Source organism: Babylonia areolata, chromosome 3 (assembly GCF_041734735.1).
Source record: "Babylonia areolata isolate BAREFJ2019XMU chromosome 3, ASM4173473v1, whole genome shotgun sequence".
Lineage (NCBI taxonomy): Eukaryota > Metazoa > Mollusca > Gastropoda > Neogastropoda > Buccinidae > Babylonia > Babylonia areolata.
This window is the reverse complement of record NC_134878.1, coordinates 635,001-659,274: the sequence shown is the minus strand read 5'-3', so window position 1 is coordinate 659,274 and position 24,274 is coordinate 635,001. Positions and strand designations below refer to the sequence as shown.

The window sequence follows — 24,274 nt, the reverse complement described above, 5'->3', positions numbered from 1 at the left end:
GACCTCATGGCGAACCGCGATTATAAGGTCAGGGTTAATTTACTCGACCAATCACAGTATCCAAACTGGGTTGTGTGGCTCGTGTCGACAAAGGACGTACACTCCGACACAAAATGCCAATGGTTTGAGTTGTTTGGTGTATGTATTCTGCATGCATGATTGACTATCCAAGGAAGAGTTTGTGCGACTTAAAGCACTTGGCACAAGTAAGTTACTTTCGTGTACATACGGGGGATCAGTGTTGTGTTCTCAGGCGAAGTGTCGTCGGCGCTGATATCGGTGTGTACTTGTCAGACGTACAGCCATGCTGAACAGGTGGAGCATTGTGTTTTTTTGTTTTCTTTTCTGAAAAGAAGCAGTGTGTACAGGAGACGAAAACATGCGACACATCGAGCGGTGTTTGTAAGTTAGGCTAGAAAGTTATACTATGATGCACACGATCGACCAGGAAGAAAGCAAGAAAGTCCCCAGAATGTCACAGTAACGTTGACAATGTATTGGGATCTGTTCATTTTACTTGCTGTTTCGTCATCACCACTGGCATGTGTTGTCTCGAAATACGACATCCGCTTGCGAAAGACAGCCGATCACTGATTCGTTGCAATGTTCGGAAGAAATCATCGGAGTTCGCTGGAAATTTCCGCCAATGACACACACACGGGTTCATACAAACACTGGCCTTGCGGCTTATTTGTGTCTCCTCATTATTTTTCAACTTTGTTTAGGTCTGATTACATGCCTATCTTATAAAGTAACATTATATTCGATCTACACTGAAAAAAAGGTCTTTCAGTTTAGGGTCTTCATTTGGGAGGGTTTTGTTTTTATTTTTATTTTTAAAGCTGTTGATATCTGGTACCTAGTTTGTGTTAGGAGGCAGTGCATTCCAAAAATTAGCAATTCTAAAAGCAAAACAAAACTTCCCTTTGTAAGTATAGCAATGCCAGATAAAAATCTTGCCTTTATTATTTCTAGTGTAGTCAACTTCTGAGAACTTGAAAAGAGCATGCACATTAATATCATAATTATGGAATTAATTAGGTCTCCTCGATCTGATCCTCCTTCCTTTGAGTGAGTGTAATTGGAGATTATGTAATCTTTCTGTATAGTTTCAGTTTTTGCACACTCTCAGGATTTTAGTAGCTTGTCTTTGTACATTTTCTGTCATTTTTGACTGTCTCTTGAGATGAGGACTTCAAATTACATGAGCGTATTTAAGATGGGGCCTGACAAATGCTTTATATAACTTGATAAATGTCTCCTTTACTGGAAAGGTAAAAGTTCTCCTGATCAGTCCCATCATCTGATTTGCTTTGTTTACAACTCTCTAGATGTGAGGATCAAAGAATAAATCTTTATCAAAGGTAACTCCCAGATCTTTTTCTTCGTCACATGTATTTATTTTCATCACTTCATCATTCATAATCATAGTATATTCAAACTGTTCATTCTTTTTGTCAATGTGCATCACCTTGATAAAAGATCTTTTTCTTCGTCACATGTATTTATTTTCTTCACCTCATCATTCGTAATCATAGTATATTCAAACTGTTCATTCTTTTTGTCAATGTGCATCACCTTACATTTCACTACATTGAAGTAAAGGTTCCATTCATCTGCCCATTCTTGTAGCTTGTTTATGTCCTGTTGGATTCTTGTGCTGTTTGTCGCCTATCATATATTTTTGTGTCTGCAAATATTTTGCATGTGGTTTGAGTCATGTCCAGTAAATCGTTAATGAACACAGTGAATAATATGGGCCCTAGAACACTACCCTATGGAATTCCACTTAAAACCCCAGATTTCTTGGATCCCTCTTCTCCCACTCTCACTAATTGTGACCTTCCTTTAAGAAAACTTCTAATCCAGTTTAGAATATTACCAGTCACTTCATGTGCTTTTAGTTTAGTTAGCAACCTTTCATGAGGGACAGAATCAAATGCCTTTCTAAGTCCAAGTACATTATATCAACTAACTCCCCATTATCTATCAGTTCTGTTAGGTTGTCGATTACTTCTAGTAATTGTGTGACACATGATCTCTTTTTCCTGAATCCATGTTGGCATTTAGCATACAAGTCATTTTGAGTACATGAGCAATTACCACATCTCTTATAAAGCTCTCCAGAATCTTACATGCAATGCAAGTCAAGCTCACAGGCCTGTAATTACCTGGATCTGTTTTGGAACCTTTTTTCAACATAGCTGTGAAAATGATGGTATGATGATATTGTTAATGGTCTGTTAGGGGAGGTGAGAAGGAAGGGAGATGGGGTGGGGTGTTGTAGTAGTAGCACTACTGCTACTACTGCTTTAGGGTCTGTTAGGTGAAGTGAGGAGGGAGGGAGATGGGCAGGTGTGGGTGGGGGGTGAGGGGTGGGGGTGTAACAATCAGCTTGCCGCATTCAGGCACACTGTTACTTTAGTTCAACAAGCCTTACACTACAGTGGGTGTGCTGTACACATGCACTGGAGGTCACATTTAACTTTGTAAGTTACTGCAAACATGTCAGAAGAATGGCACTCACACACACACACACACACACACACACACACACACACGTGTGTGTGTGTGCACACACACACACACATACACACACACATGCATGCACACAGCCACACACACACACACAATCACAATCACACACATATGTAAATCAACACAGAAGAACACAGCTCTAAGTCATGTACACCAAACTCTAGTTAACATTGCAGCTGCTGCCAATCCATCGTAAATCTTTCCAATGCATAAAAATGATAAATCATGCATGTCGTTTTCCATAGTTGACATGACCAACACTGACTGGCTCCACTGCGCTGTGACTTGCATACAGTTATTGATCTAGTGACTCAGTTGTCTCAATGCACACCTCATGTACAGTACACATTCAGGTTGTAATCGCTTGCTCCTTCTCTGGTCTCCCTAGAGCAGCTGCATGGTCATGTGTGTGTGCATGTATGTGTGTATCCATGTTATGCATGCATGTGTGTGTGTGTGTGTGAAAGGTGTGTATGTTATCTGTGTGCATGTATGCATACATGAGTATGTGTGAATGTGTGTTTGTATGAACTCATGCATGTATATGATTGTGAGCATGTGTGGAGAAGGGAAATGAATGAATGTTGACTTGTATTACTATCAATACAACATTTTTTCTCTCTCTCCAGATATGATGACTCTGGTCAGAGCATGCAGTCTCCACACCTACAAGAGTGATGCGACCTTGGCAGGGACTGTCTGAGGTCCACAGCTATTTCACTGGCTCAGAATATGTCATGGTCAGCGTGTACGTACAGCAAAACTCCATGCCGTCTCAAAGTCTTTCTCGTGCCTCACGCAGATTCCTTCTAAAGACTGGCATCTGGTCAGTCATTGCTATAGTTGTGGCTTTCTTTGTCATTTATACTATCTTGCTCATATACGTCAACCGACCGTTTGAAAGCAGGCAGCATGTGTTTCTTGGATCATCAGGAGATTATCACAGACCCAAAATCCGGCTCCTCGGAAAAAGTATTGCAAACAGAAACAACAGCTTGCTTCACTATTCCTCTGAAAGGAGTCAGGGGAAAATGGTGTGGGATCCGGGGCAGTTTGATGACTCGGCCTCAACAGCCCCCACTTGTAGACGGGGGTCTCTTTTCATCATCGTTGTCACATCCTCACCAGATCATTTTCAACACAGAAGAGCCATTCGTAACACGTGGTGTAGGGATACTGCACCCAGCATTGACAGTGCTTGGCAGTGTTTCTTTTTGGTGGGACACACACACGATGCTGATACAAATGAGAAATTAAGTTCAGAAAGTGTTATGTTCAGAGATATTGTACGAGGCAGCTATGTGGACTCTTACCGTAATTTAACACACAAAGTGTTGCATGGACTGACTTGGGTGAGCAGGAACTGTGAAGTTCCATTTGTTCTGAAGACTGATGATGATTGCTTTGTGAATGTTGCACTTTTCAGACATTTTTTGCTTCATCAAAATACTCGAACTACTAATCTCTATGCAGGAAACATGCTGACAAACGAAAACAGACGGAAAGTGATTCGCAACCCAAATGAAAAGTGGTCTGTGTCCGAGGAAGCCTACCTTCCAGAATATTATCCTGTGTATGCCAGTGGCAGTGGTTACGCCTTATCATTTGACGTTGTCACCAAACTGGTGGAGCAGAGCAAATACAAGAAATCTATACCCAATGAAGACGCTTACATTGGTATCGTTATCAATAGTTTGCGAATTCCCCCTACGTATAGCGGCCGGTTCAGTTTATCCAGTTCTGGATTACGTGTATGCAACTTTCTGTATATATTTTTAGCTCATGGTGTGGACCCAGGCATGCAAGTGGAGATGGAGAAAAAGGCAGTGGCAGCACGATCAGAATGCAAGGACGAGGAAGTGAATGAGTGGTTTTAGCTGAGGGACTGGCATTGGTCTTGACGAGATGACGGCATGATGCTGTAATGAAAGTCTGGAGAGTGAGTGGTTTTAGCTGAGGGACTGGCATTGGTCTTGACGAGATGACCACATGATGCTGTAATGAAAGACTGGACAAAAGTGATGCTTTATAAACTGCTGGCACAAGTGCATTTTTTTCTTTTTTTAAAACTCGTTTTCTGTAATTCAAAGAAATAGACGTGACAAGAAAAGGATTAACAGACACAAGAAAAGATCAATAGATAAATATCTCTTATGAAGTAACTTGAAATTAGCCATTGGTTATTTATATTATCACAATCTAATAAGTGACTTGGTTTCTGGTGATTGTCTAGTATCTTTTATTAATCACATTTGATAGTTGAGTGGATTACCGTTTGTATAATTAGGCTGTTTCACAATTCATGAAACAGTTTTTAGGAAATGGAATTTATCTTCGACAGCTTTGCACACATATTTTTCTCTTTTTTTCTTCCTCATTCGATGGTCACGTTGTGTGCACTTAGTCTGTTTCCAAAGAATGTGTTTGTGAGCTTGGTCATTTTTATCCATTATATTGTTTTCCAATCTATAACCATTCCTTTAATTTTGTTATAGAAATTGTATCTGCTGTATTCAGTTTTTCTTTGTTTCCAGAACTGAATGTATCCACTTTTTACTTGTTGATGTAAAGCAAATTAATGACATAACAGAATGTTTACTGATTGTTCCAAACATCACTTAGCCTTTCACTGTGAAGACTTTTTTTAAAAACTTAAATTTTTTTTTTTTTTTAAACAAATAGAAACCAGAAACCGTGTATATTTTCAGTCGCATCTGGTTGGTTCAACTTGAAAACATTTGCATAGGTATATATGTGTATCTGATATTTGAGTCCAGTGATAGTATTTCATGGGCACTATGTGTACAGGTTTATTTAATCACTCCTGTATTTGAGCGAAAGAAGGTAGAAATTCACACTGAAAATACTTACCAAGGAATGGTGTGTACAATCACTGGGTGGTAAGTTAATTACATTACAAATGATTTAAGTTTCTGAGACACATGTAATCTGTCCAACTCAGTGGTAAAGCTTTAGTTGCTTTTCTAGGTTTAAGAGGAGAACAAACCTTTCTTTCTTTAATACCACTCCTTTAATCTGCCCCAACCCTACACCTGTTGTTTTAGATTTATGTGTAACAAGATGCAATTCATTCTAGTCAAACTGAACATCAGGAAATGGGATTATGAGGTGCTACTTGTATTGGAAAGTGAATTGGTCTGGAGTAGATTTAGAAAACATTGAAAATGATTATAGTTACCATATTTGTATACCTGTTTAGTTTAACTGGGTGTGTTGTTGGGCGTACATCTGCAAATGCTTTTGACAATTTGAGTGAAGTGTGTTTGTGGACGTGCATGGGTGTCTTGTGTGTATTTGTGTGGGTGTGGGTGTGTAAGTCTGTGCGAATGTGCATGTAACTGTGTGGGCATATGTTTACATGCATTTACACATGTGTGCACACTTTAAAATTTCATGAATTTTCAATGCTGTTCTTGAAAATAGCTTTTATTTTGCTTTAATGAGTTTGATGAATACTTTACACCTTGTAATTATTATGGTATGAACATAGTAACACCCCTCTTGACTTGGGAGTGACAAGAAATTAAAAAAAATAGAACATGAAGATGAATACCAGATTATAGTTATACCAACACATTTTGCTGTCAGGCATGTGATAAAGTTACCTGACCGACACTTGGTACATATTTGATATATTCCTCTTCAGGTATTAAATTAAAACTTCAGTGATGTACATTAACATTGTAATTTACTTGTAAATATGTAAATAATGATATCATAACACAATGCACATATAACACATGATAAGATTGCTGTATACATGAAACATTGCACAAGACATGTTTACCAAAGAAGAAAACATTTAACCAGATATTGACATGATTTTACACACATTAAACAAAGATATGAAAAACATGGTCTTCTGCAGTGATCATGACATTTGCCTATGTTTCTTATAATCTAGCTGAATTTTTCATTTTCTTTTGAGTTATCATAAATGATTAATCTTATATCACTGTCTTGAAGTTACTAAAGTTTTTTGTTTTTTTGTCTGGATGAAAATAATATTGGTTTATGTCAACAACTGATTGCTGTAACAGATTGATTTGATTCATAACCCATTGATTTTGTTGATTCATTTGATGTCTCATTGTCCAATTGATCGACTTAATTGATGCCTCATTGTTCAATTGATTGGTTGATTCATTTGATATATATATATATATCTGGTGTCCCCCAAAAAGTGAACCGCTTTTTGACAAGTATTTTCTCAGTGATAGAGAAACTGAAATCATTGAAAATGTTCACACAGTAACCTTAGGGTATCATCAACAAGTCTGCAAAATATCTAAAAGTTTGGACGCAAAAGTGGTTCACTTTTTTGGGGACACCTGATATATATATCACTGTTCCTTCGTACATGTACAGTATGAATTGTTTTTCAAAGATGGAGTGTTTTGTATGAATTGTTTTTCAAAGATGGAGTGTTTTGTTGTTGTTGTTGTTGTTTTACATCTCAAGTCAGTAAACTGCAAATATTATTAAAATATCATTTTGTTTAGAATATCACTAACATTTTGAAAGGTTGGTATATATCACTAACATGTTTAAAGGTTGGTATATATCACAAACATTTTGAAAGGTTGGTGTATTTAGCATAAACAGAAGCAAGCACAGAAAAAAACAACTGTATAAACCAAAACAGCGAAGAACAATCTTTGGTTCATATGTACTACAAGCTCTTTTCCACTAAAAACAAAACAAACAAGCAAACAAAAAAACTACAAAATAAACCCCACCCCCCAAAAAAAAGACTGGTCAAGAAATCAGAACTCAAAACATTTTTATTCAAGGATGGAGATTTTAGTCATAGCCTGTTCTTCCAATCTGTCCACTGTGGGGAGAGAGAGAGAGAGAGAGAGAGAGAGAGAGAGAGACCTTTACCATGAATGAAAAATATCTAGAATAATGTGTATAATTAACAGGGCTGGGTTGCAGATGCAATCTTAGCAGCACAGCACTAAATTTGCTGAGTGTAAAGGATTTTCCTAAGTTAACTATTAGAACTGAAGGAAAATTTCTAGACACAGAGTAGCTAACTTCTTCGTTTGTGGGCTGCAGCTTCCCCGTTCTCTCACATGTACACAGGTGGGCTTTTACCGTTTTTACCCCTCCATGAAGGCAGCCATACTCCGCTTTTGGGGATGTGCATGCTGGGTATATTCTAGTTTCCACAACCCACTGAACACTGACATGGATTATGGGATCTTTAACGTCTGTATTTGATCAAAGTTACCAACAATTCTAGACACTGCAAATTTAGCACTGCTGAGGATGGCTATGCATTCCAGTCCTAAAATTTAACTGTCTGTAAATCAGTGTCTCATTGTTGCCATTTTTTGTGGTGTGCCTTGTTGACGCCATGACAAAGGTACGGTGAACAATGCAAGGGAATGATTTCAGTAAGAAATGTGCAATACCAGTTTAGTTTCAATTTCAGTGAAATATTGGGAATGTACATAAGAAGAAAGAGAATGTGAAGTTCTATTAATTGTTTGTGTGGGATTCAAGTCTTGTGTTTACTCAGTTATTTTTAAGAGTGTGTGAGTGTTGATGTTGCTGTGACATGAGCAACATTCATTGGTTTTCTCATTTTCCTGTCCATACTGGATTGTGTGTATCAGTGTGTGTGTGTGTGTTTGAGTGAGTGTGAGTGTGTGTGTGTGAGTGAGTGTGTATGTGTGCGTTTGAGTGAGTGAGTGAGTGTATGCGTGTTTGCATGTGGGTGTGAGAGAGAGAGAGAGAGGTCAGTTTGAGTCAACAAATCAGGATTCATATTTGGGTTCAGTTAGAGTAGCCTGAAATGAGTCAGAAAATAATTTGTTTTCAAGAACTTTGTTTTAAGATCATCATTTATATATTTAGAAAAAATTGTTATGTTTGTTTGTGTACCAGCGTTAAGTACCCTGGTAACTGCATAGGCTGCGTAATAAGATATCCCAGAATATGAGTTATCCTGCTTAGTTTATATATCATTGGCTGTTTCTTTTTTCTCTATATATATATCTGCAAACTCCAGTTCTGTAATTTTGTCATGGAAAACTACTCAGATTGGCTAGAGAATGCTTGTTTATTCTTCCAATTTATCACAGTTGTGATAACATTATTATTATATAAAGTTTAGACGTCATTTTTATCATGACACATGTATTGTGTGTTCCATGATCAAGGGCAAATTATGTGTGGGGAGTGTTTGTGCTTGTGTGTTGATGCATGCACTCATTTGTGTGTGTGTGAGAATGAATCTATTTATAGATCCATCTATGTATATATTTTTTCCCTCTGTGTGTGTGGAGGGGTGGGGTCAGGCAGGGTCATAAAGTTCAACTGGAGGGGATTGGGTTGGTGGGTCAGTTCTCATTAATTGAAGGTTTACCACTGGGGGTAGTTCCCAATAGTTTACACAGGCCCCCAGATTAATTTGGGTTAGCCAGATTCCACTCCACAGTAAAAACAAGCCGGGTTACGAATAGCCCACTACAGTGCTTTATTTCTGGTTTTCATCACACTTGAAATCATGTTGTTGTTATTTCTAAAGCCATGTTATGCAAAGCACTACATGGGCTTTAACAAACATCCTGTTGAACTGTCTGTTGGTGGTAAGGTGTGTGTGACAGGCTCATTTTTATTTAATCTTGACAGCCAAGGGACCTAGAGCTGTGATAAGATCACTCAAGTGAACCATGATATGAGTTATGTTCCCTTCCAAACCACCCCCACCCACTGTGTGTACTCTATGTGTGTACGCCTGTTTATGTGTGTGTGTGTGAAATGGGAAAGAAGTATCTTGTTGGGTCAGTACTCGTCATCTTGTGCATTTTTGGATAAATTTGCATTCCTGTGTGTGCATGTACGTGTGCATGCATGTATGTGTTCTTTTTGTAATTTGATGTCTTTTCACTTTTAGTAATATTAGATGTGTAATGTGTGTGTGTGTATGTAGTGTGATGTATGTGTGTGAGGTGTAAGTGTGTGTATGTGTGTGTGTGCTCATGCATTTGTGCATGTATGTGATCCATTTTTATTGGTGATTAGGGCAGATAACTCCAAACCTACAGGGCAATATTTTCTCACAATTTTTCAGCTGGCAATTATTGTTCACAACAAATAATTTTCAAAGAATATAATGAGTGTATGTATTTTATAGATGACACGTTTTTATTTTCATTCATACATATACTACATTATATTACGTGATATAATATGCTCCACTCATACAATGTCATGGTCAGTTTCATTGTATGTGAATGACATTCCAATGCTGTTGTTTCCATTTTTTTGGTTGTTGTCCTAAATGTTCATATTTTGTTTCTTATCAACACATTAAATCACTCTTTTCTTTTCCCTTTCCTTTTTGTGACATCCAACGAAATCAGTTGACTTGACAATTGGACACAGTATTCTCCACAAGTACATTGTTTAAGTAACTATCATGTTTTTTGTGTCAGTGTCCATCAAACTTTCTTTATGCCACATACTCGTCAGAGCAACCCTACTTGCTCAATGGCTTCCACATTCAACGAAATGGTATTTCGTGTTAACCAGAAGGTGAAAAAAATGTTGAGAGAATAAATTAAAAAAACAAACAAAAAAAAACTTGCCTCAGGGTGTGACAGACCTTTAATCCTTGACAGTGACTGTGTCAGTGATGTGTGGAGAAGTTTGCTCTGTTGAGATTGGAAATTTTGTTTCTGATTAAACTTACACACACACACACACACACACATAGACCCCCAAATATGCAGTTAAATCCCAAATATTTTTTCTATCAAGTATCACTCAGAGTGGAAAGATGTAAAATTGAAGACAACAACAACTACTACCATTACAACACACACACACATACACAAACATCCATACATTATGCAAGCACGTAGATGTACACATATAAATGGTTTTGTGATGTATATATATATATATATATATATATATATATAACAGGTAATTAGTTAGATTGAAAACACACAAGCGATAATGAAAGAAAACAGTGTTTATCAAAATGTAAAAGGAATCTGAATGACAGAGAGACAGATGACACAAGACTCAGTTGAGTCAAGAGGGTCTGAGGTCACCTCAACAAGACGAGACACACAAGACAAGACAAGACACACAAGTTCAACAAGACAAGACACACAAATTCAACAAGACGAGACACACAAGTTCAACAAGACGAGACACACAAGTTCAACAAGACAAGACACACAAGTTCAACAAGACACACAAGTTCAACAAGACGAGACACACAAGTTCAACAAGACAAGACACACAAGTTCAACAAGACAAGACACACAAGTTCAACAAGACAAGACACACAAGTTCAACAAGACACACAAGTTCAACAAGACGAGACACACAAGTTCAACAAGACACACAAGTTCAACAAGACAAGACACACAAGTTCAACAAGACACACAAGTTCAACAAGACGAGACACACAAGTTCAACAAGACAAGACACAAGACACACAAGTTCAACAAGACAAGACACACAAGTTCAACAAGACAAGACACACAAGTTCAACAAGACAAGACACACAAGTTAACAAGATACACAAGTTCAACAAGACAAGACACACAAGTTCAACAAGACAAGACACACAAGTTCAACAAGACACACAAGTTCAACAAGACAAGACACACAAGTTCAACAAGACAAGACACACAAGTTCAACAAGACACACAAGTTCAACAAGACAAGACACACAAGTTCAACAAGACACACAAGTTCAACAAGACAAGACACACAAGTTCAACAAGACGAGACACAAGACACACAAGTTCAACAAGACGAGACACACAAGTTCAACAAGACAAGACACAAGACACACAAGTTCAACAAGACGAGACACAAGACACACAAGTTCAACAAGATGAGACACACAAGTTCAACAAGACACACAAGTTCAACAAGACGAGACACACAAGTTCAACAAGACGAGACACACAAGTTAACAAGATACACAAGTTCAACAAAACAAGACACACAAGTTAACAAGATACACAAGTTCAACAAGACACACAAGCTCAACAAGACAAGACACACAAGTTCAACAAGACACACAAGTTCAACAAGACAAGACACACAAGTTCAACAAGATGAGACACACAAGTTCAACAAGACAAGACACACAAGTTCAACAAGACACACAAGTTCAACAAGACAAGACACACAAGTTCAACAAGACGAGACACACAAGTTCAACAAGACAAGACACACAAGTTCAACAAGACACACAAGTTCAACAAGACACACAAGTTCAACAAGACAAGACACACAAGTTCAACAAGACACACAAGTTCAACAAGACAAGACACACAAGTTCAACAAGACACACAAGTTCAACAAGACAAGACACACAAGTTCAACAAGACGAGACACACAAGTTCAACAAGATGAGACACACAAGTTCAACAAGACACACAAGTTCAACAAGACAAGACACACAAGTTCAACAAGACACACAAGTTCAACAAGACAAGACACACAAGTTCAACAAGACACACAAGTTCAACAAGACACAAGACACAAGACAAGTCACACAAGTCAACAAGACACACAAGTTCAACAAGACAAGACACACAAGTTCAACAAGACGAGACACACAAGTTCAACAAGACACACAAGTTCAACAAGACGAGACACACAAGTTCAACAAGACACACAAGTTCAACAAGACAAAACACACAAGTTCAACAAGACGAGACACACAAGTTCAACAAGACACACAAGTTCAACAAGACAAGACACACAAGTTCAACAAGACAAGACACACAAGTTCAACAAGACATTCAAGTTCAACAAGACAAGACACACAAGTTCAACAAGACATTCAAGTTCCGGCCAATCGTGTCCTGTGGCATCTCACGAGTTATGACCAAAAATACAGAGGGTCAATATACAAACTTGTTTTTCACAGTAAGTCAACAGCATGAATATATACAAATACAGAAACAAAAAGAAAAAAAAAAGACCAAAAATAGGACAAAATAAAACAGAAAACGCTTAAACAAAAATGTTTTTTTTCAATAAGAAACAAGTACAGTGACTTTTCCTGATAAGAATAAGACAAAGGCACACAACTCTTTTTACCTGATAAGAATAAGACAAAGGCACACAACTCTTTTTACCTGATAAGAATAAGACAAAGGCACACAACTCTTTTTACCTGATAAGAATAAGACAAAGGCACACAACTCTTTTTACCTAATAAGAATAAGACAAAGGCACACAACTCTTTTTACCTGATAAGAATAAGACAAAGGCACACAACTCTTTTTACCTAATAAGAATAAGACAAAGGCACACAACTCTTTTTACCTGATAAGAATAAGACAAAGGCACACAACTCTTTTTACCTAATAAGAATAAGACAAAGGCACACAACTCTTTTTACCTAATAAGAATAAGACAAAGGCACACAACTCTTTTAAAAAAAAAAAAAAGTTAGATTTGAATCCAGTGTTCTCATGCTTGAACTCAGCTCGACAAATATTGCTACAAAAAAAACAACAACAAAGGTATAACATTCTAATGAAATACAATTTTAGATTGTATCAGTACACGGCAACAAACAAACAAAATGTCGCACAGATAATGAGTTTCATCCCATTAGTCTGACAATTCTGTTTGAATCTTTACGATCTGATCAGCAAAACAAGGCCAGTGGGGAGAGATGGGAGGGAGGTTGGGGAGGGGTGAAGGGGAGAAAGGGGAAGGTGATGGAGACTTGATACAAAGGACAGACAAATATTAAAGTTGGACAGAATTCATAAAAACGGATGCAACCTATAAACATAAGCAAGCCAAACCAAGAAAAGAAACAACAACAAAAAAAGAAACATAGAAAAAAAAGTATACTACATGTGTGATGCTGACTCATAATCATTTTTTAAAACCACTTGGATAAAAAGAAGTAAAAGTTCCAAACCATGGGGGAAATAAAAACAGAAAAAAACGTATACTACATGTGTGATGCTGACTCCATAATTATTTTTTAGAATCACTTGGATACAAAAAAGTAAACATTCCAAACGAAACCAAGGGGGAAAAAACATAGAAAAAGTATACTGCATGTGTGATGATGACTCATATTTTTAAAATTTTTTTTAAATCACATGGATAAAAACAAGTAAGATTTGTACAGGACGATAGTAGAAATTGTTCAAATTGACCCTTTTCTTTTGAAAAACAAACAAAAAGTATTGTGCATGAAACTGAAAATACCTGGCAAGTGAATAGAATAAATACAAAGCAAAAACAATTAGATTTAGTTTATGATTTCAGTAAGATTATCACACTTTATAAAAACAAAACCATTAAAAAAACAAAATCCAACAGATTGATTGTGCACCACAGATGGAGCCAAATGTTGCCCCCCGCAGTAAAAGAATATAGCAGTTTCAGTACCAAGCTTCCTTGGGTTTTTTTTTAACCCAAATTTATCAGTGTACTCAGAAACCGTTAGATGAGTGAGGCCCAGCGTGGGTTAACCATACTGATCACAACACCGATTCTGAACCAATAATACTTGAGGCCCAGCATGGGTTAACCATACTGATCACAACACCGATTTTGAACCAATAATACTTGAGGCCCAACGGACTGATCACAACATTTATCTCCTTCCAATAAAAAAACGTTCATTACAGTTACCTTGCTTTTACTGTTCATAACATAAAATACAAATTGCAGCAACATACACTTTCTTCTGTCACCAACCCTGAATTAAATCACAGAAATGAAAATACTGACTTTGAGCCAACAACATCACATGGCTGTGATAACATTAATGATTGAGCCAGTAATGTCAAATCAGTGATAATAATGCCCTGAGCCAATACCATTCCATCAGTGATAATGATAATGATTTCAAGCCCATAAAATTTCATCACAGTGATAATGATAATGAATTTGAGCTGATAACATTCGATCACACTGATAATGATATTGGCTTTGAGTCAATAATAATCAGTGATAATGATAATGACTAAGCCAATACCATTTAATCAAAGTGATAATGATGACTTTGCACCAATAACATTCTATAACAATGATGATTATGACTGAGCCAATAACATTCTATAAAATGATGATTATGACTGAGCCAATAACATTCTATAACAATGATGATTATGACTGAGCCAATAGCATTCCATCACAGTAAAAATGATGATTATGACTGAGCCAATAACATTCTATAAAATGATGATTATGACTGAGCCAATAGGAATAGCATTCCATCACAGTAAAAATGATGATTCTAATCTAAGCCAATAACACTTAATCACAGTGATATTGATAACAAATTTGATTCAATATTATTTATGATGATTCTAATCTAAGCCAATAAAACTTAATCACAGTGAAATTGATAACAAATTTCATTCAATATTATTCATGATGATTCTAATCTAAGCCAAAAACACTTAATCACAGTGATATTGATAACAAAATTGATTCAATATCATTTAATCACAGTGATAATGATAATGTCTTTGAGCCAAATACATTAAATTGCAATGACAATCATACTGACTTTGAATCAAATACATTAAATTGCAATGATGGTAACATTAATTTCCCATCTACAACATAAATTCATCATTTTCACAATGTCAATGATTTGTATCCAGTTTCATGAAATCTTGCATTGTGTGAAAAACAACAGTGCTTCCAGCCCAACAATATCACAGTACACTGATCATGATGGAAATTATTTCCAGTCACTGACAGTTTTCCAAAAAATATTGAAAACAGGCTGTCTGTTGGGTGACAAAAAAAACCTGATCTGAATATTTCATTTGCAGATCAAAAGGAAAAGAACAGCAAAACAAAAATGAACAAATAAGAATGGAAAGACCAACATACAAGAGTATTTCACATCTCACAGAATATTTCACAACTCACAGAACATTTCGCATCTCACAGAACATTTCACAACTCACAGAACATTTCACATCTCACAGAACATTTCACATCTCACAGAACATTTCACATCTCACAGAACATTTCACAACTCTCAGAACATTTCACATCTCACAGAACATTTCACATCTCACAGAATATTTCACATCTCACAGAACATTTCACATCTCACAGAATATTTCACATCTCACAGAATATTTCACAACTCTCAGAACATTTCACATCTCTCAGAACATTACACCTCACAGAACATTTCACATCTCACAGAACATTTCACATCTCACAGAACATTTCACATCTCTCAGAACATTTCACATCTCACAGAACATTTCACATCTCACAAAACATTTCACATAACATTTCACATCTCACAGAACATTACACATCTCACAGAACATTACACCTCACAGAACATTTCACATCTCACAGAACATTTCACATAACATTTCACATCTCACAGAACATTAACATTTCACATCTCACAGAACATTTCACATCTCTCAGAACATTTCACACCTCACAGAACATTTCACACCTCACAGAACATTTCACATCTCTCAGAACATTACACCTCACAGAATATTTCACATCTCACAGAACATTTCACATCTCTCAGAACATTACACCTCACAGAATATTTCACACCTCACAGAACATTTCACATCTCACAGAACATTTCACATCTCTCAGAACATTACACCTCACAGAATATTTCACATCTCACAGAACATTTCACATCTCTCAGAACATTACACCTCACAGAACATTTCACATCTCACAGAACATTTCACATCTCACAGAACATTTCACATCTCACAGAACATTTCATATCTCACAGAACATTTCACCTCACAGAACATTACACATCTCACAGAACATTTCACATCTCACAGAACATTTCACATAACATTTCACATCTCACAGAACATTACACATCTCACAGAACATTACACCTCACAGAACATTTCACATCTCACAGAACATTTCACATAACATTTCACATCTCACAGAACATTAACATTTCACATCTCTCAGAACATTACACCTCACAGAACATTAACATTTCACATCTCACAGAACATTTCACATCTCACAGAACATTTCACACCTCACAGAACATTTCACACCTCACAGAATATTTCACATCTCACAGAACATTTCACATCTCTCAGAACATTACACCTCACAGAATATTTCACACCTCACAGAACATTTCACATCTCACAGAACATTTCACATCTCTCAGAACATTACACCTCACAGAATATTTCACATCTCACAGAACATTTCACATCTCTCAGAACATTACACCTCACAGAACATTTCACATCTCACAGAATATTTCACATCTCACAGAACATTACACCTCACAGAACATTTCACATCTCACAGAACATTTCACATCTCTCAGAACATTTCACATCTCTCAGAACATTTCACATCTCTCAGAACATTTCACACCTCACAGAATATTTCACATCTCACAGAACATTTCACATCTCTCAGAACATTTCACATCTCTCAGAACATTTCACACCTCACAGAATATTTCACATCTCACAGAACATTTCACATCTCTCAGAACATTACACCTCACAGAATATTTCACATCTCTCAGAACATTACACCTCACAGAATATTTCACATCTCACAGAACATTACACCTCACAGAACATTTCACATCTCACAGAATATTTCACATCTCACAGAACATTACACCTCACAGAACATTTCACATCTCACAGAATATTTCACAACTCACAGAACATTACACCTCACAGAACATTTCACATCTCACAGAATATTTCACAACTCACAGAACATTTCACATCTCATTCACATCTCACAGAATATTTCACATCTCACAGAACATTTCACATCTCACAGAACATTTCACAACTCTCAGAATATTTCACAACTCTCAGGGTATCACAACTCCAGAGTATTTCACATGGTGTAAAAAGAAGACAAACAACAGGCACAGTCTTCATTGTTCATAATGGTACCTGCTGAACTTCACAAAACCAGAAATGTAGGATTTTGTGTTTGTAAGCAGGTGGTTACATCAACAGAAGAGATTCTCCAAAGATGCTGAGATGGATCAGCCACTCACTTCGCTATCCTGCATCCAGCACTACACGGCAAGCCACACGCTTTGCTATCCTGCATCCAGCACTACACGGCAAGCCACACGCTTTGCTATCCTGCATCCAGCACTACACGGCAAGCCTTCGCCTGGAACCTGCAAGAGAAAAGGAAAAGGGCCTCCAAGAAATATATGGCGCAGTGACTGGAGGCAGACATGAAGAGGACAGGCCACACCTGGGGACACCTGAAGACCATTGTGAAGAGGACAGGCCACACCTGGGAACAGCTGAAGACCATTGTGAAGAGGACAGGCCACACCTGGGGACAGCTGAAGACCATTGTGAAGAGGACAGGCCACACCTGGGGACAGCTGGAGACCATTGTGAAGAGGACAGGCCACACCTGGGGACAGCTGGAGACCATTGTGAAGAGGACAGGCCACACCTGGGGACAGCTGAAGACCATTGTGAAGAGGACAGGCCACACCTGGGAACAGCTGAAGACCATTGTGAAGAGGACAGGCCACACCTGGGAACAGCTGGAGACCATTGTGAAGAGGACAGGCCACACCTGGGAACAGCTGGAGACCACTGTGAAGAGGACAGGCCACACCTGGGGACAGCTGAAGACCATTGTGAAGAGGACAGGCCACACCTGGGAACAGCTGAAGACCATTGTGAAGAGGACAGGCCACACCTGGGGACAGCTGAAGACCATTGTGAAGAGGACAGGCCACACCTGGGGACAGCTGGAGACCATTGTGAAGAGGACAGGCCACACCTGGGGACAGCTGGAGACCATTGTGAAGAGGACAGGCCACACCTGGGGACAGCTGGAGACCATTGTGAAGAGGACAGGCCACACCTGGAGACAGACATGAAGAGGACAGGCCACACCTGGGGACAGCTGAAGACCATTGTGAAGAGGACAGGCCACACCTGGGGACAGCTGAAGACCATTGTGAAGAGGACAGGCCACACCTGGGGACACCTGAAGACCATTGTGAAGAGGACAGGACACACCTGGAGACAGCTGAAGACCATTGTGAAGAGGACAGGCCACACCTGGGAACAGCTGAAGACCATTGTGAAGAGGACAGGCCACACCTGGGAACAGCTGGAGACCATTGTGAAGAGGACAGGACACACCTGGGGACAGCTGAAGACCATTGTGAAGAGGACAGGCCACACCTGGGAACAGCTGGAGACCATTGTGAAGAGGACAGGCCACACCTGGGAACAGCTGGAGACCATTGTGAAGAGGACAGGCCACACCTGGGAACAGCTGGAGACCATTGTGAAGAGGACAGGCCACACCTGGGAACAGCTGAAGACCATTGTGAAGAGGACAGGCCACACCTGGGAACAGCTGGAGACCATTGTGAAGAGGACAGGCCACACCTGGGAACAGCTGGAGACCATTGTGAAGAGGACAGGCCACACCTGGGGACACCTGGAGACCATTGTGAAGAAGACAGGACACACCTGGGGACAGCTGAAGACCATTGTGAAGAAGACAGGACACACCTGGGAACAGCTGAAGACCATTGTGAAGAGGACAGGCCACACCTGGGGACACCTGGAGACCATTGTGAAGAGGACAGGCCACACCTGGGGACAGCTGAAGACCATTGTGAAGAGGACAGGCCACACCTGGGGACAGCTGAAGACCATTGTGAAGAGGACAGGCCACACCTGGGGACAGACATGAAGAGGACAGGCCACACCTGGAGACAGCTGGAGTGGCTGGTACAGGGCCAGGATGGCTGGACAGTGCTTGTTGGTGGCCTGCGTCCCAGGTGGGACAACAGGCATAGGTGAGGTGAGGATGGTGGCAGTTTTACTGAAACGATTTCTTCGGGAGCCAAGACCCAAGCCCTGAACATCTTGACCTCCAGGGCTTTTGGCCACCATTGAACTCCATGTCAAACCCACCCCCCTTGACCTCCAGGGCTTTTGGCCACCATTGAACTCCACGTCAAACCCTCCCCCCTTGACCTCCAGGGCTTTTGGCCACCATTGAACTCCACGTCAAACCAACCCCCCTTGACCTCCAGGGCTTTTGGCCACCATTGAACTCCACGTCAAACCCTCCCCCCTTGACCTCCAGGGCTTTTGTCCACCATTGAACTCCACGTCAAACCCTCCCCCCTTGAACTCCAGGGCTTTTGGCCACCATTGAACTCCACGTCAAACCCTCCCCCCTTGACCTCCAGGGCTTTTGGCCACCATTGAACTCCACGTCAAACCCTCCCCCCTTGACCTCCAGGGCTTTTGGCCACCATTGAACTCCACGTCAAACCCTCCCCCCTTGACCTCCAGGGCTTTTGGCCACCATTGAACTCCACGTCAAACCCTCCCCCCTTGAACTCCAGGGCTTTTGGCCACCATTGAACTCCATGTCAAACTCACCCCCCTTGACCTCCAGGGCTTTTGGCCACCATTGAACTCCATGTCAAACCCTCCCCCCTTGAACTCCAGGGCTTTTGGCCACCATTGAACTCCACGTCAAACCTACCCCCCTTGAACTCCAGGGCTTTTGGCCACCATTGAACTCCATGTCAAACTCACCCCCCTTGACCTCCAGGGCTTTTGGCCACCATTGAACTCCATGTCAAACCCTCCCCCCTTGAACTCCAGGGCTTTTGGCCACCATTGAACTCCATGTCAAACTCACCCCCCTTGAACTCCAGGGCTTTTGGCCACCATTGAACTCCATGTCAAACCTACCCCTTGAACTCCAGGGTTTTTGGCCACCATTGAACTCCATGTCAAACCTACCCCCCTTGAACTCCAGGGCTTTTGGCCACCATTGAACTCCATGTCAAACCTACCCCCTTGAACTCCAGGGCTTTTGGCCACCATTGAACTCCATGTCAAACCTACCCCCCTTGATCTCCAGGGCTTTTGGCCACCATTGAACTCCATGTCAAACCCTCCCCCCTTGATCTCCAGGGCTTTTGGCCACCATTGAACTCCATGTCAAACCTACCCCCCTTGACCTCCAGGGCTTTTGGCCACCATTGAACTCCATGTCAAACCCTCCCCCCTTGAACTCCAGGGCCCTTGAACTCCATGTCAAACCCTCCCCCCTTGACCTCCAGGGCTTTTGGCCACCATTGAACTCCATGTCAAACCTACCCCCCTGTTCTTATACATCAACTTCATTGACTACCCATCCAGTACAAAATTCAATACAAAATTGCCATATTGGCTTATCACCGCTTTGAAGGATCTCTCTCTTAGTTATCTACTGTCCTTTATACTTACACCCCTTCCAGTCCTTTCAGGTCTTCTGCTGAAAAGCTCCTTCGAGTCCCCAAAACATCTACAAAGACATCTGGCCAAAGGGCCTTTGGGTGTGATGAAGCATAGCTAATTGTCTGCAGTCTTTCTCCACCTACCCACCACTTTGCCCTGTACTGAAGTCATCATGTAGTGTGTGTGTGGCAGTGGGTGGATGCTTTCGTGGGCTTAAGCGTGTGTGTGTGCATGTGTTGGGTATTTTTGTTGTGTGTGTGTGTGTGTGTGTGTGTGTGTGTGTGTGTGTGTTAGACTGTTCATATCTGCAATTGGCAGTATTGTCTTGGTGTACAGATACACATATATGTGTTGTTTTTTCATGTGCAGAGGTATGTTATCATGTACTGATGTATATTTGTTGTTTCATGTACGGCGCTTAGAGCCCATTACATGGTGAGTTTGCGCCATATAAATTATTATCTATTATCTATTATCGTTACCATTATTGGTGAAGGCTGGACAGTCTTGTCTTGTCTTCCAGCCAGTAGGTAAATAATCCACCCCTATCACAGAGACAATGCCGTCGTGACCATGACCGTCCATCACCCCAATCACAGCTTCACACAGATGACCATGACCGTCCATCACCCCAATCACAGCTTCACACAGATGATGACCATGACCGTCCATCACCCCAATCACAGCTTCACACAGATGACCATGACCGTCCATCACCCCAATCACAGCTTCACACAGATGATGACCATGACCGTCCATCACCCCAATCACAGCTTCACACAGATGATGACCATGACCGTCCATCACCCCAATCACAGCTTCACACAGATGACCATGACCGTCCATCACCCCAATCACAGCTTCACACAGATGACCATGACCGTCCATCACCCCAATCACAGCTTCACACAGATGACCATGACTGTCCATCACCCCAATCACAGCTTCACACAGATGATGACCATGACCGTCCATCACCCCAATCACAGCTTCACACAGATGACCATGACAGTCCATCACCCCAATCACAGCTTCACACAGATGATGCCTTCATGACCATTCAATACCCCAATCATTGTATTACTGTATTACTGTATTATTGTCACAACAGATTTCTCTGTGTGATATTTGGACTGCTCTCCACAGGGAGAACACATCACTACACTGAGAGCGCCACCCTTTTTTTGTATTTTTTCCAGCCTGCAATTTTATTTGTTTTCTATGGAAGTGGATTTTCTACAGAATTTTGCCAAGGACAACCCTTTTGTTGTCGTGGGTTATTTTACATGCGCTCAGTGCATACTGCACATGGAACCTTGGTTTGTCGTCTCATCCGAATGACTAGCATCCAGACCACCACTCAAAGTCTAGTGGAGGGGGAGAAAATACTGGCGACTATGGGGTTTGAACCAGTGCGCTCAGATTCTCTCGCTCCCTTGGCGGATGTGTTACCTCTAGGCCATCACTCCACTATCACAGCTTCACACAGATGATGCCTTCATGACCGTCCCGCAGATACACATGCCAGGCAGGGCCCCCCTCCTCCTCTCCTGTGCGGCTGGAGGGAGGGGGAGGGAGGAGGACGGGGAGGAGGCAGTGGGGGCCAGGCCCCAGACAGGGCAGCAGGGACAGCAGCTGACCGTGGAGATTCAGATGACACAGGGTCTCCCGCGGGTAGGACGTGTTGCTCTTCGGGTGCAGGGTGGTGCTGATCACATACCCCACTGAGGAAAAAAAACAAACAAAAAAACGAATTAAAAAAATAAAAGGATATATGTTATATATATATATATATATACTTGTACATTCATACATACATATACACACATATATATCCATATCAGGAAAGTTATAGTAAACAGATTATAGTAAAGTAACCAAGAAATTGACAAAGAATGGATGGATAAATCTGCCTCCAATGAATAACACACTGAGGACAGCTTCAGACCAGACCAGATGGAGGACTGAGGACAGCTTCAGACCAGACCATGAATAACACACTGCGGACAGCTTCAGACCAGACCAGATGGAGGACTGAGGACAGCTTCAGACCAGACCAGATGGAGGACTGAGGACAGCTTCAGACCAGACCAGATGGAGGACTGAGGACAGCTTCAGACCAGACCAGATGGAGGACTGAGGACAGCTTCAGACCAAACCAGATGGAGGGATCTCGTCAAAGTTATCAGTGGCGCCCCAACAGCCTACTACTGGCTATGAAGCTATGTAATTATGTAAGTAAATTGCAAATCAATATTTACATGGAAAATCAATGAATATTCATGAACTGCAACTGCCATGTTCACTAATGTGCACTTACATGACTGTTTTAACCCCCTTATGTAGGCAGCCATAATCTTGTTTTCAGGAGTACACATGCTGGGTATATTTTCCTTACCATACCCTGCTTAAAGCTGACATGGATTATGAGATCTTTAATGTGCATAATGGACATACTGCATGCATTTGCACATGAAGGAGGTTCAGGCACTTACCAGATCTGCACATCTGCTGACCTGGTTCATCAGTAAAAAGTCTCTAACTTAACCCATCAGGTGCTGACCTGGTACATCAGTAAAAAGTCTCTAACTTAACCCATCAGATGCTGTGACTGGCGGCTTTGAACCTGGTACATCAGTAAAAAGTCTCTAACTTAACCCATCAGGTGCTGTGACTGGGGGCTTTGAACCTGGTACATCAGTAAAAAGTCTCTAACTTAACCCGTCAGGTGCTGTGACTGGGGGCTTTGAACCTGGGACTCTCAGACTGAAAGTTCAAGGCACTAACCACTCAACTGCTGTGTTGAGTGTTGGCCTAGAAGTAATACGTCCGTCTAGGAAATGAGAGAATCTGAGTGCACTGGTTCAAATCCCAGCACATTCGCCATTATTTTCTCACCCTCCACTAGACCTTGCGTGGTGGTCTGGATGCTAGTCATTCAGATAAGATGATAAACCAAAGTCCCGTGTGCAGCATGCACTTAGCGCAGGTAAAAGAACCCACAGCAACAAAAGAGTTGTCCCTGGAAAAATTCTGTAGAAAAATCCATTCCGTTAGGAAAAAGGAAATTTTCTATCTAAAATTACGTTTAAATAACATACTTACCGTGACCCAACTAGTGCAGACTCCGGCAGGGGTCTGACATTCCTGTCCTGTGCAAACTATCCGCCCATGCGGAGCAGACGAAACTACGGCCGATAACCTCCCGGAAGTAGGTAACCTCCCCTTTGTCCCGCTGGTTATCGCCCTCTTTTGACGGCAGCCATCAACAAATTTTTAAAAATCCAAACAAACTGCAGGCAGGTAAAAAACAAAAAAAAAAGGGTGGCGCTCTCAGTATAGCGACACACTCTCCCTGGGGAAAGAAGCCCAAATTTCACACAGAGAAATCTGTTGTGACAAAAAAGAGGAACACAATACCATAAAATAAGAGTACATGAATA

At 40.5% G+C, this 24,274-nt stretch overlaps 4 protein-coding genes across 6 annotated transcripts in view; 2 read left to right on the top strand and 2 right to left on the bottom strand.

Annotated features, from left to right (window-relative positions):
* The first annotated feature begins 73 nt into the window (after positions 1-73).
* LOC143279654 (beta-1,3-galactosyltransferase 5-like) lies at positions 74-11,057 on the top strand. Of its 2 annotated transcripts, none has more exons than XM_076583687.1 (2): positions 74-206; positions 3,168-11,057. In XM_076583687.1, the coding sequence occupies exon 2, from the start codon at positions 3,216-3,218 to the stop codon at positions 4,413-4,415; it is 1,200 nt and encodes a 399-aa protein (XP_076439802.1). In that variant the 5' UTR covers positions 74-206; positions 3,168-3,215; the 3' UTR covers positions 4,416-11,057. The 2 variants fall into 2 exon arrangements, with proteins under 2 accessions (XP_076439802.1, XP_076439803.1); XM_076583688.1 differs by having other exon boundaries at positions 108-315.
* Positions 11,058-17,699: 6,642 nt separating this feature from the next.
* On the bottom strand, positions 17,700-19,693 carry LOC143280225 (uncharacterized). Its single transcript, XM_076584858.1, has 4 exons — positions 19,298-19,693; positions 18,720-19,265; positions 18,142-18,183; positions 17,700-17,725 (listed from the first exon to the last, which is right to left on the bottom strand). The coding sequence occupies exons 1-4, from the start codon at positions 19,482-19,484 to the stop codon at positions 17,700-17,702; spliced, it is 801 nt and encodes a 266-aa protein (XP_076440973.1). The 5' UTR covers positions 19,485-19,693.
* Positions 19,694-20,669: 976 nt separating this feature from the next.
* On the top strand, positions 20,670-21,887 carry LOC143279653 (uncharacterized). The gene is made up of 2 exons (XM_076583686.1): positions 20,670-21,398; positions 21,441-21,887. Exon 2 carries the CDS (start codon positions 21,441-21,443, stop codon positions 21,885-21,887), a length of 447 nt encoding a protein of 148 aa, XP_076439801.1. The 5' UTR covers positions 20,670-21,398.
* Positions 21,390-24,274, bottom strand: part of LOC143279652 (uncharacterized) — a 49,499-nt gene continuing 46,614 nt past the window's right edge. For both annotated transcript variants that reach the window (XM_076583683.1, XM_076583684.1), the window contains one exon: positions 21,390-22,555. In XM_076583683.1, the coding sequence (XP_076439798.1) occupies positions 22,305-22,555 (251 nt within the window). In that variant the 3' untranslated portion in view covers positions 21,390-22,304. The remainder of the gene's footprint in view (positions 22,556-24,274) is intronic.

What these genes read in the sequence shown, in the direction of transcription:
- LOC143279654 (XM_076583687.1), top strand. Translation starts at nt 3,216, where the DNA reads ATGCGACCTTGGCAGGGACTGTCTGAGGTCCACAGCTATTTCACTGGC.
- LOC143280225 (XM_076584858.1), bottom strand. Translation starts at nt 19,484, where the DNA reads ATGGTGGCCAAAAGCCCTGGAGGTCAAGATGTTCAGGGCTTGGGTCTT. An exon ending in TGGTCTTCAGCTGTCCCCAG is followed by an intron (nt 18,184 to 18,719) that starts GTGTGTCCTGTC and finishes AGCTGTCCCCAG; the next exon opens with GTGTGGCCTGTCCTCTTCAC. An exon ending in TGGTCTCCAGCTGTTCCCAG is followed by an intron (nt 17,726 to 18,141) that starts GTGTGGCCTGTC and finishes TTTCTCTTGCAG; the next exon opens with GTTCCAGGCGAAGGCTTGCC.
- LOC143279653 (XM_076583686.1), top strand. Translation starts at nt 21,441, where the DNA reads ATGACCATGACCGTCCATCACCCCAATCACAGCTTCACACAGATGATG.